At 41.4% G+C, this 13126-nt stretch overlaps 1 protein-coding gene across 8 annotated transcripts in view; it reads left to right on the plus strand.

The window, feature by feature from the left end:
• zdhhc21 (zinc finger DHHC-type palmitoyltransferase 21) overlaps positions 1-11611 on the plus strand; it is a 37809-nt gene extending 26198 nt beyond the window's left edge. For 7 of the 8 annotated variants that reach the window (XM_060934466.1, XM_060934486.1, XM_060934457.1 and 4 more), the window contains 3 exons: positions 6807-6923; positions 10093-10136; positions 10312-11611. In XM_060934466.1, coding sequence (XP_060790449.1) covers positions 6807-6923; positions 10093-10136; positions 10312-10441 — 291 coding nt within the window. In that variant the 3' untranslated portion in view covers positions 10442-11611. The remainder of the gene's footprint in view (positions 1-6806; positions 6924-10092; positions 10137-10311) is intronic. The other variant, XM_060934496.1, reaches the window with a different exon arrangement.
• Positions 11612-13126: the final 1515 nt, after the last annotated feature.

Consider the following 13126-nt stretch of genomic DNA (forward strand, 5'->3'; position numbering starts at 1 on the left):
TATACTTGGTCATTTATTTATTGAGGAAAAGGATCCAATATTACATATCTATGAGTGGCAAAAGTATGTGAACCTTTGCTTTCAGTATCTGGTGTGACCCCCTTGTGCAGCAATAACTGCAACTAAACGTTTGCGGTAACTGTTGATCAGTCCTGCACACCGGCTTGGAGGAATTTTAGCCCATTCCTACGTACAGAACAGCTTCAACTCTGAGATGTTGGTGGGTTTCCTCACATGAACTGCTCGCTTCAGGTCCTTCCACAACATTTCCATTGGATTAAGGTCAGGACTTTGACTTGGCCATTCCAAAACATTAACTTTATTCTTCTTTAACCATTCTTTGGTAGAACGACTTGTGTGCTTAGGGTCGTTGTCTTGCTGCATGACCCACCTTCTCTTGAGATTCAGTTCATGGACAGATGTCCTGACATTTTCCTTTAGAATTCGCTGGTGTAATTCAGAATTCATTGTTCCATCAATCATGGCAAGCCGTCCTGGCCCAGATGCAGCAAAACAGGCCCAAACCATGATACTACCACCACCATGTTTCACAGATGGGATAAGGTTCTTATGCTGGAATGCAGTGTTTTCCTTTCTCCAAACACAACGCTTCTCATTTAAACCAAAGAGTTCTATTTTGGTCTCATCCGTCCACAAAATTTTCCAATAGCCTTCTGGCTTGTCAACGTGATCTGTAGCAAACTGCAGATGAGCAGCAATGCTCTTTTTGGAGAGCAGTGGCTTTCTCCTTGCAACCCTGCCATGCACACCATTGTTGTTCAGTGTTCTCCTGATGGTGGACTTATGAACATTAACATCAGCCAATGTGAGAGAGGCCTTCAGTTGCTTAGAAGTTCCCCTGGGGTCCTTTGTGACCTCGCCGACTATGACACGCCTTGCTCTTGGAGTGATCTTTGTTGGTCGCCCACTCATGGGGAGGGTAACAATGGTCTGGAATTTCCTCCATTTGTACACAATCTGTCTGACTGTGGATTGGTGGAGTCCAAACTCTTTAGAGATGGTTTTGTAGCCTTTTCCAGCCTGATGAGCATCAACAATGCTTTTTCTGAGGTCCTCAGAAATCTCCTTTGTTCGTGCCATGATACACTTCCACAAACACGTGTTGTAAAGATCAGACTTTGATAGATCCCTGTTCTTTAAATAAAACAGGGTGCCCACTCACACCTGATTGTCATCCCATTGATTGAAAACACCTGACTCTAATTTCACCTTCAAATTAACTGCTAATCCTAGAGATTCACATACTTTTGCCACTCACAGATATGTAATATTGGATCATTTTCCTCAATAAATAAATGACCAAGTATAATGTTTTTGACTCATTTGTTTAACTGGGTTCTCTTTATCTACTTTTAGGACTTGTGTGAAAATCTGATGATGTTTTAGATCCTATTTATGCAGAAACATCGAAAATTCTAAAGGGTTCACAAACTTTCAAGCACCACTGTATGTTATACATATATACACACATATACAATACATATATACAGTACATACATATACACATACCTATAACTATACACATATCCATACATACACAGACACCCATAATATAATTATGCGTATATATTATATACAATTATGCATATGATCAAATTTAATTTAGTTTAAAAAGTGTTTACTTGGTTTCAGGTATCACTTCCTCAAGCCTTTAGCTCTGGTCAAATCTGCAAACTTTCAGAAAGGGATATTTGGGCAAAATCATCAGGCAGAATTTACATGCAACTTCTCTCCTGGATTTTTGACTTTCATTAAATATCTATAATAAAGAATTGTTTTCTCTGTAACTTCCATTGCATCGATCCTTTTTTTTTTTTTAAATATCATTTCTGGTCCAAGAGAAATTAAGTTTACATTTATGAAAAGTGAAAAAGATCACTTTAAAATTGTAATCTTTTTAAAAATTCCCTCAAAATGTGTTTCATGGTCAATCGTAATTAAATATTTCTACTGCATCACCAGGATGTAGGTTTAATCCACAATGATCCTCAAAGTTTGGGAATCTAAAGTATATGACATGTTTACAGAGGATGTCCTGTATATACAGTAAGGTATCATTTGGCTCTTTTCTTTTAGGACAGTCAGTTCAGTGTGAATGCTAGTGCAATTTACAAAATGATTCTTGATGCATCTTGATTCTCTACATGATGCTGGCTAGTTTTTCTTCTTTCTGACTGCTTTTTTACATTTAAAACACGGATTAAAAAGTCATACTTGCTTGAGGGTTCTCCGAAGCCAGTTTTCCTCCAGCTCCAGATGGAAATATGCGTTGTGGTTTTGCATTTCAATTTCTATAATCTACACGGACAGTCACTCCCCCCCCCCCCCCAATACACTGCAGCCCTGCTATGACAAGCTCCTTGGGGGCATCCAAATAGTTTGTAATACTGAAACGGACCCACTTGTCACATCAGACACTCACATTATATACAAAATTTTCGGCACATTCTCCTTGTCACGAATTTCTCCTTCCGAGTCAATAACACAGTTCATTAACCAAATTAAAGGCTCACAGAAGGTGGTGATGATTTCTTCATCTGTTATGGAAATGACAGAGGTTATCAGTGTCCACTCACTGACTCACTTTGTTTTCTAAATCTTCACCATTTAGTTCATTCATGTGTTTCAAATCCCTGATGATCCCATTTACGTTGTGCCGTGGGGCTGGCGGGGGGTATAAAAATGCCACCAGTAGGCTTTAACTAGGTATTAAGTTTGGCGGTATCAGCAGTCATTTCGTCCTTTTATCGATCCTTTTGATCACCGTTCTCAATAATTGTTAGTGATCGACACCCAAGCAAGGCTCGTTAAGCCTTTATTTTATGGTGTTAACATGTTAACTTGACTGCAGGCTTAATAACTTAAGCTGTGTTCACATGTATACCAGTACAATAGTGGTATAACTGTATCAATACAAAGTATACCGGTACAGTTTAGTGCATCTGTCCACACTAGCGAGAAATGTTTGCGGTTTTCTTTCACGGTAGTTGAAATGCGTGTGCGCGAAATGTTTTCGTGGTTACCGAGTAACTTCCTTCCGAGAATATGGTGGATGAAACAACGTGTGTGTGCTTTTTGTTGTCAATGTACAGTCTGTATTTCTGGTGGTCATTTATTCAGTCGAATCGTATAAAACGCGCGAGGCAGTTGAGAAAGAAACAAAGAAAACGAATCTCCGTTCTTCATTATTTTATTCAGCGAAGACATCAACAAACACATAACTTTGTCTTTGCTCCATGTAGCTCCACGGTCATTTTGAGCCATTTTGACGTTTTATTTACAGCTGGAAAGCACGTGCGTATTGTATTGTATGAATAACCCGGAAGAAGTAGGAATGGTTCATTGCGCATGCGCATTATATTTGTATCGATACAGAACCGCTTCATCTGTCCACACTACAGCGAAGCGCTACAGTACCGATACTGTACCGGTACGAAACCCATACATTTGTGGGTTTCGTACCGATACAGTTATAGCACTACAGTACCGGTATAGTTGCTAGTGTGGACAGGTGTTGCGGTACGAAAGTAGTATCGTATCGGTACAAAATCCTTAGTGTGGACAGGGTATATGTTTGTCTCTGGGGAGAAGAGGGGTGCATGGCTCAGTGTGTCATGTAAGCAGGTGAGTGATGAATATAATTGCAGGAAGAGTGTTTATTTACAAACAGGCAGGCAAACAGTTCAAAACCATAAGACAAAGGCGGGGGTCGTGAAACGAGCAATGGTCACGCAAGGAACAAACAGAAAGGCGGAGGCAAAGACGAAAGGCAGAGTCCAAATACACAAAACAAAAGCAATACACAGAGGTAAGGTTTGGTAATGTGAGACACCAAGTACTGTGCGCATACTTCAAGTCTGTGTTTAAAGAGTCCTTATAAATGCATGCTGTGATTGCGCTGTAATCTGAAACAGGTGCATGGTAATTGGTTCTAATGGTGCTGCATGCTCCGAGTGGCAACGCGCATGGAGATGAGTGAATATTTTTTTTGTTTGTTTGTTTTTGTTTTGTTTTATGGAAGACTCTGACTCATGACTAAAGGCAGGGAACACAAACTTAGTTTGTTATATGCAAAAGTTCGTAGTAAGAGTTCTGTGTATGTGAAGGTTCTCCGTCATCCAGGTCATAGTAAACCGTAAGTGCTAAAGAAGGCAACTGGACTTGCTTGAAATTCTGAATTCAAGAGAATTGAGAATTTCAAGCAAGTCCAGTTGCCTTCTTTTACTACCGTAGGTGCTAGAGTTTGTTATAGCAGGGTTGCAGTGTATAGTCTTGGTTAATTCCCACCCACCAGTTAGGTCTCCCCTATTATACGACAACTACCAAAACAGGAGGTGCTATCTGCCCCCTTAAGAATGCATGAGCTCCCAGACGCCTGTGATTGGCTAGTGTTCCTGTGGCTGATAGAATCATGTACTGTAAGGGAGAGAGAATGTTATCCCTCCCAATCAAAGAGCATGGCAAATTTTGCTCCTCGCCACAGATGGTTGTAGCATTGTCAGGATTCGAACCCATGATTTCTGGATGATGGGGTGCATACTTCTCTGTTGCACCACTCTGGACCGCACAGTCACTTTTAAGTCCACTTTTAAGGATACAGATCTTACTTAGTCCAGCTTCAAATCTGCTAGCTAGCTTCGTTAGCACACTTACTTGCTAGCCTACACCTTTACAGCCCTAACAAGTACATCTGGACTTGTGGGGAAGAGGAAAAAAAAAGGAATTTTTGTCATTTTGACTTGTTTCATATTGTCTTTGAACTGCTTTCTTTGTTTGAAAAGTAAATGTACAGAATTGTGTAACGAAAGAAAGACGTGTCCAAGGAGAAAAAACTTCTCACTCCTAGTGTCACTTTTAATGCATAAACGCACAGTGTTGGAGCAATGCTGAAATTTTAGATAGATCATACAAATATGCTACCGTTCAAAAGTTTGGGGTCACCCAGACAATTTTGTGTTTTCCATGAAAAGTCACACTTTTATTTCCCACCATAAGTCGTAAAATGAATAGAAAATATAGTCAAGACATTTTTCTGGCCATTCTGAGCATTTAATCGACCCCACAAATGTGATGCTCCAGAAACTCAATCTGCTCAAAGGAAGGTCAGTTTTATAGCTTCTCTAAAGAGCTCAACTGTTTTCAGCTGTGCTAACATGATTGTACAAGGGTTTTCTAATCCTCCATTAGCCTTCTGAGGCAATGACCAAACACATTGTACCATTAGAACACTGGAGTGAGAGTTGCTGGAAATGGGCCTCTATACACCTATGGAGATATTGCACCAAAAACCAGACATTTTGCAGCTAGAATAGTCATTTACCACATTAGCAATGTCTCATCTCATTATCTCTAGCCGCTTTATCCTTCTACAGGGTCGCAGGCAAGCTGGAGCCTATCCCAACTGACTACGGGCGAAAGGCGGGGTACACCCTGGACAAGTCACCAGGTCATCACAGGGCTGACACATAGACACAGACAACCATTCACACTCAAATTCACACCTACGGTCAATTTAGAGTCACCAGTTAACCTAACCTGCATGTCTTTGGACTGTGGGGGAAACCGGAGCACCCGGAGGAAACCCACACGGACACGGGGAGGACATGCAAACTCCACACAGAAAGGCCCTCGCCGGCCCCGGGGCTCGAACCCAGGACCTTCTTGCTGTGAGGCGACAGCGCTAACCACTACACCACCATGCCGCCCACATTAGCAATGTATAGAGTGGATTTCTGATTAGTTTAAAGTGATCTTCATTGAAAAGAACAGTGCTTTTCTTTCAAAAATAAGGACATTTCAAAGTGACCCCAAACTTTTGAACGGTAGTGTAGTTTGCACCTTGAGCATTTCTACTGGAAAAGGTATAAGGTTCTCATCATCTCTTATAAGCAAAAAGAGGTCAAGTTCAAGTCCAATGTAAATTCTATAGCATCTTAAACCTATACTGACGAGCAGCATTCTAGTGAAGTCGCCTTTTCCAGCTGCCTTGTGCATCGTTTCAAAAAAGGCAAAGAAGCTAATTTACCCTGCATCTCCAGGAAAAGATTGATTTTTGGATCAATAAATGCTCTTTTCGAACTAACAAGAAGCTGTACGCCCATGACATCTGGAAAAACTGTGAAAAACACACCGGACTGTCAAATGCAGAGCTGCGGAGGGAGATGCCGCATAAAGAAAGGTTCTTAGGCACCCAACCCGCTGCAGCAATGGAAGGGGAACGATGATTATGATGATGAATATGTAACAAAGTGTCTGTCCTCTGTGGTCACTCTGCATCAACACTTTAATTCAATTAACTTTCACTTCTTCTCATCCAGATTAATCAATGCATTCACAACGACAGCTGAACCAACTGAGCCATCTCCTTGGCAGCAGTCGCTGGCCTGTATCTCATTTCCTGTTTTTGTTTTGCCACATTGTGTGTAGGTAAACGAACCAAGCTGAGAAGTGTGAGGCGGGGTGTATACACACAGAAGTGCCTGTGCAGGAGAGATAGAGGCGTTATCTCTGGGAAGGCTCGACTTTTTTTGGTGGTGTGTGGAATATGCTGAACTGGGATGCATGTTTGGAGTGATACAGGCTCAGAGAGCCTCAAGCCAGACAAATGAACATTGAAGCGTCGAATCACTGTTAGGAACAACAACTGCTACTAATGAGCCCTGCGGAAATGGCATTTTTGTTTCGGTGTATGTGTGTGAATTGACGTATTGGAACAGAAAGTAGGGATGGTTGCATGCATGTGATATTTTGTTCATGCTGATACGTTCTCTTTCTTTGTTTCTCAGGAGTTCTTTACAGTGCGTCATGAGTTGGCGCTCTTGCGCGTGTCCTGCTTCATGGGATTGATTATGTTCGGAGGAATGAGCAGTCTCTTCTACTCACAGATCACAGGAATCCTTTCTGTGAGTCAGTCTTGATCTCCTCTCTCTCTCTCTCTCTCTCTCTCTCTCTCTCTCTCTCTCTCTCTTTTTTTCTTCCCATTTATACTCACAACTATTCACTGTACATCTGTCAGTGACTCAGTAATGATTGGCGTTTGAGTTCATTCGGTGAACACTTTATCCTGGGAAGGGTCATGGCGGATCCAAAGTTGGGAACACAGGAACGCTGAGCACGAGGCAGGATTACACCCTGAATGGGATGCCAGTCCATTGCAGCGCACCATGCGCGTGCGCACACACACACACACACACACAGCTACACTGCCTGTAGTTGCCAGACTTGCACACATCCTAATGACTCTGGTTGTTTGTGTGCAGATTCTCATCTATAAACTTACCAGGAGTTGGCTTGGACAGAACACTGAAGAAAACGCAGAAAAACCTGCTTTCTCACTTGATTGAACATGAATTGAGACCTGTGATTTGGCAGTATGCTAATCACGTTTGACCCGGATCCTTTGATTGACAACTTCATGTGAGAAAAGAGGATTAGGGTGTGGCCTGGCTAAATTCAGGAAAAAAAAGGCCTTTGCCAAAGAGCAGTTTTTATCTGGCCTTATCTAGTTTTGCCTGGTCATGTCCACTTCAATCTGGAGCTCCATCAATTGTGGTATTGTTTGTCTTTTCAGTTTACTCTGGTCCTTGATGAACCCTTGAACCCTTATACGTACATTGGGATGTCATTCTTGCATTTTATCCCCGCATATCCTTTACATACAACAATTAGGGGAAAAAAATGGTCAGTGATGCCTGTTTTGAGAAGAAGAGAAATATTCTGCCTTCAGAGAATGATATCAAACATGACGATGGTGGAACAGTCCCCCCCCCAAATATTTTCTTTTGATCGTACCAAGATCGATCAAATACTTACAGGCAAATACAGGACTGACTTGTATGTCAATACTCCATTCTGTGTTCTTTTCAGTGTAGATACTTATATAATTATAGTATCCAAGAAAGTAAATGAACTTGAAATTGATCAGTAGTAACTGCTCCGAATTTACCTTCTGAGTTCTTAAAAAAAACATCCCTGCCAAGATCCTGTTTAATGGAATTAAATGGCTTGAATTGTACCATGCAGCCTTTTCAAAATAGGCTTTTGCTGCTGTTTGTCCTTACAATGGCTTTACAGTTAAAAAGGATCTGGGCAGTTAAGTGGCGAAGAGGCTGTGCTTCAGGTGGGGTTTACATTAGACAGGATCATCAGATTAACGTTTTTAAAAACGATTAGCGTGCACACAGCAACGCCAATACACGATTCGCGTGTACACAGCAACGCCAATACACGGATACGCTAATCACATGACTAATTCGGCACGTAAGTTGAAATGTGTCAGTGCGGCTCATCACTTCCTCCTCAGCGGCTGCGCTCCAAATCACTCCGCCCTCAACAGCGAGTGCCCTCTGGAGGGTGCGCACTCCGGCCCTGCGCAGCTCACAGCGCGCACGAGTGTAGTGCACGAGCAGTGATTCGGGACTGAGCCGCTGTGCGCAAGTCACTTACCACTTGCAAGTGGAAGGATGGCAAGCCTAAAGACCATCATAACTACACAATGGGCAGTATTTGCATCAGTATTTGCAGTATTTTCATACTTTTATACTCTTTAATGAAAGGTGATACAAGGTGGAAGTCCGCGCCGTTTTTCAGCAGTCGCGTCACATGACCAACGCCAGCGAATCAGGAAGGTGGATGTCACAGTGACGTTGTCCAATGACGACGCCAGCTAGAGCTCAGCACAGCGTATCCGCGTATTCTCAATGTTTACCCAGCACCGGACCAGACACGATCTGGATTGAATACGTGGACTCTGGCAGATTCCTGTTTCCCGGCGTTTCCAGGCGTTTTAATGTAAACGGACAGTGCATCCGTGAAGAAAACGAGACAGATACGGTCTAATGTAAACTTGGCCTAAATCTTTGCTCGTTTCATGGAGCAGAACGTCCCAAAGACAGTCATATGAGGCTTTTCCCATTAGTGATATGTCATTTGTTTTTGTTTTAGAACAGTATAGGTATTGCTTTCCGGATGCCACACCTCTAACTATCCATATTACACCCCTCACAGAGCATTACATATTACATCTGTGGCCAGGATGGATTGAGAGATGAGGTATGATGAGGTACAAGCAGGGCCTCCAGGAGAAGTAGCTGTTTAACACCGTTATTATCACATTAACACGTCAAGTAGTTTCCTGCCTGCCTGGATATCCTTGAGTACACTTCTTGGCAACAGATGAGCTGTCTTCAGCCTGATTTGGATTTTCTAATATAATCAGTGTTTTCCTACAGAGGCGCGCTGTACCATAGAAGGCCTCATGAAGATAGGCACACGCCAACCACGAATACATTCCAACCTCTGACCACAACATTGTCTAATAAGGAGTATTATTAGACTTGGCTGGCCAGATGATATGCCACTTGCTTGTGTCAGTGATTTGACTTTTGACCACTGATCCCTGGTAAGATCCTCTCACATGTCCATACAGAGGTCCGCACTGGATAACATTTGTTAGCGTTAATGTCTTGACCCAGGCCTGTATGCACCGGTTTTTTAGATTGTTAAGAATCGATGTTTGTAGCAGTCTTAAAGGTTATGATTTATTAATGCACACGGATCAGTGTGAATTATCTTTTTCTTTCTTTCTTTCTTTTTTTGTGGATTAGCCATCAGTCACACTTCACCCCTCCGTAAATGGGTCCCTCAGTGGTAGAGCTAGGCTCACCTCATTTACATAATCGTCTGCACTGTCTCTTTTTTTGGTCCCTTATTCGGGTCGTCTCGCCCCCTCACCTGGTGTGCAGGGGGTGAGTTTAGTAGGCTGACGCATGCAGCGCATTGTCCACATGCAGATGCCCCTCTTGGCCCTGCCAACTTGGCAAGGTGAAGAGGGCACCAGGGGCTTCTCATTGCTGACAGCTTCACTGTCTCTCTTTTGTCTTTGTGCACGCTGTAGAGTCTTTCATTCCTAGCGTGGGAACGATGAGAGAAGGGTCTGCTACATAAACTTGCATCTAGTCATAGAAAGTTCTCCATGTCAGTGATTTGCAATATCTGCTGTCTTTCATATGTCTGAGGGATTAAATATGGTTGTGTGGTATTTATATCCATCCTCTTCCTTTTGTGTTTCAGGACACAACCACTATAGAGAAAATGTCTCACTCTTCAGAAGGGATGTAAGTGTTCCTGTTTTAACTTCTCAAGGTGATCTTTGGATAATGATAAGCAAATCATCCCAGGCCAGGATTTTCAATTGAAAAATCCTCTTCAGTTCTAAGATGATCTCTTAGAAGATATTCTAGTTTTAAGATATTCCTCTTTTAATGAAGTGCATTTATGCCTGGCTCGCAGCAGTGCTCATCGGTTGTGGCAGCAGTCGTTGGCCGAGGTGTTTGGCACGCGCTGGAAGCTCCTGTGGTTCCTGCCGTTCCGAAGCAGACGGCCACTGTACCCAAATTCCTCCTCCCACTTGCACGTGTAGCAAAGCAGAGGCTGGTGCTGAGGACGTGAACCTTCTACTTTACACTCCTTTCTCTTCTCCACTCTGTCGCTTCACTGTGGCCTAACACTTCTGAGGTACCAAAAGTGCAGTCTTCAGGTTTTACTCCGTTAATGAAGTTGAACACATTGGATATGATTCCTCGTACTCCACGGCCAAGCTCTTGTTCCTTGGTATTATTAGAGTCGACTTTTGAGCTTTGTAGAGTGGTGTTTTTTTTTTTTTTTTTTAATTTATACTGAAAGCTTTGTAAACACCATGCGAATGTGTGTATTTATGATGTTAGGGAACATCAGGGTACGACTGAATTAAAGGGTTTGTTGTTTCCAGGGTAACACTCCGTGACTCAGTGATTGGCAGGGTGCAGCTTAGTCTGAGAGGTTTTATCTCTGGCTTATTGGGGTGGGTGGCTGATGGCTCTAGAGGTGAGCCATGACCTCTGGCAAGAGCTAAAGACAAACTCAACACTAACTCTGCTCACAAATGCTTCGCCAAGCATCCTGTACCACAATACTGAATCCTCAACTTGAATACTGATCAAGTGGCAGCACAAATATGCATTCCGTTCAATCACAGTTTTGCCTCTTGCTTCTTTTACCACATGATTTGTGCCTTTTAGAATATGTCTGAGAGTTTGGGTAATTTTATATACATGTTTTGCCAAATTATTTAAAATCGTACGTTGATGATATGGTCAACCTTTATCCTAATATCCTTAGATTTATTTTTCTTTTGTTAAGAATCTTAAGCTTTTTTTTTTTTCATATTAAACCTATGACTCAAATTGACCAAAAATAGACCAAATGCACAATTTTTATTAATAATACTCGAAAATAAATTAACTATATTACAGATATATAAACACTCGACACCTAAGGTTTTAAGAAGTTAATATTTGTATTTGTTTGTTTTGTAGTTGTCGTATGTGAAGTGCCTCCTTAACTCTGTTTCATTCTGTTGCCATGATATTCCATTTTTATTTTTTATGAAAGCTTTCTTTGGGGAAAGCTGGTATGGAAAAAATGCCCACTTCGTAATATCGTCAAAACAGATGCAGTCAACTCCAGAGAAAATTATTGGCAACCTTCAAGATAACGGGCAAACAGTATTGTATAAAATAAAAATTATGCACAAAGATTATGGAATCAATTTTGTGCCAAAATGTTCATACAATACTTTTGAAATATCAAACAAAAACGATAAATCAACATTAAAAAAAAAAAATTAAAAAAGTCAATTTTTTTCAGACTGGCAAACGAATTATTCGTGTAATCGTGCAAAATATCAGTCTATTACTCTTCAGAAACCTTTTATTTTTGTTCCGCGTCTTTCTCAGTTTTGTTTGACGTAATTTATTTTGGTTGCGATTCCAGCTTTCTCGTTTGCGCTCCCTGACTTTTTGCTTGCAGTTTTGGCACAAACTTGACGTGTGGGTGGGCTGTCCAGGAATGCATTCCCATTGGCTAACTTGTGTTTGACTGACAGCTACACTCAGCCATTCCCCTGGAGGCTGTTGCGGCCATTTCCTACTCGGATTTTGGTGGACTGTTTGACGAGTGACCGATCCATTGACGGTAAACAAGGATCGAGTGGACTTGTGTACTACTGCAACACATACAACACATTTGTCCCGTACTTACACTTTGTTGAATTAATTCAGTATCATAGTCGCCACTGAAGTCCACTCGATCCTTGTTTACCGTCAATGGATCGGTCACTTGTCAAACGGTCCGCCAAAATCCGAGTAGGAAATGGCCGCAACAGCCTCCGGGGGAATGGCTGAGTGTAGCTGTCAGTCAAACACAAGTTAGCCAATGGGAATGCATTCCTGGACAGCCCACCCACACGTGAAGTTTGTGCCAAAACTGCAAGCAAAAAGTCAGGGAGCGCAAACGAGAAAGCTGGAATCGCAACCAAAATAAATTACGTCAAACAAAACTGAGAAAGACGCGGAACAAAAATAAAAGGTTTCTGAAGAGTAATAGACTGATATTTTGCACGATTACACGAATAATTTGTTTGCCAGTCTAAAAAAAATTGACATTTTTTAAATTTTATTATTTTTTTAATTTTGATTTATCGTTTTTGTTTGATATTTCAAAAGTATTGTATGAACATTTTGGCACAAAATTGATTCCATAAAAGATTGCACACAACTTTTCCATTTAAACTATTGAAGGAACTACTTGCCTTTCCTTTAAAGGCATTCTCATAAGAACACAACACTATGGATCAAAATGATTGACACATGTAAAGAATATTCAAAATGAACGCAAACTATTCGCCTTACTTAGGGAATTTCTTTCATAGATTTTCATGCTGAAAATCTACTTTTGAAAATCATCCATTTCCTGTTTTCCTGGAGGATTAAAATATTTGGGGAAGGCTAAGAACTTTTAACACGAAGGACAGATGGTTGTTGGACCTTTCACAAGTATTGTATATGAAATATAACAGTTAAGCATAATCAAGGCCAGTTTGAGTAAATGTACCCATACCCACTGAAAGTACAGTGATGGGTCATTTGATCTGTGTTTTGTGGCTGATGGTTTAGGGGCTCTTGTGAAACTTGATGGCATCATGGATTCCAGGCGGTTCAGAGTTGGCCATCAAAAGTGATGTCAAAAGTATGATTACAAATACACACCCGAATCGATACAGAAAAAA

Source organism: Neoarius graeffei, chromosome 1 (genome assembly GCF_027579695.1).
Source record: "Neoarius graeffei isolate fNeoGra1 chromosome 1, fNeoGra1.pri, whole genome shotgun sequence".
Lineage (NCBI taxonomy): Eukaryota > Metazoa > Chordata > Actinopteri > Siluriformes > Ariidae > Neoarius > Neoarius graeffei.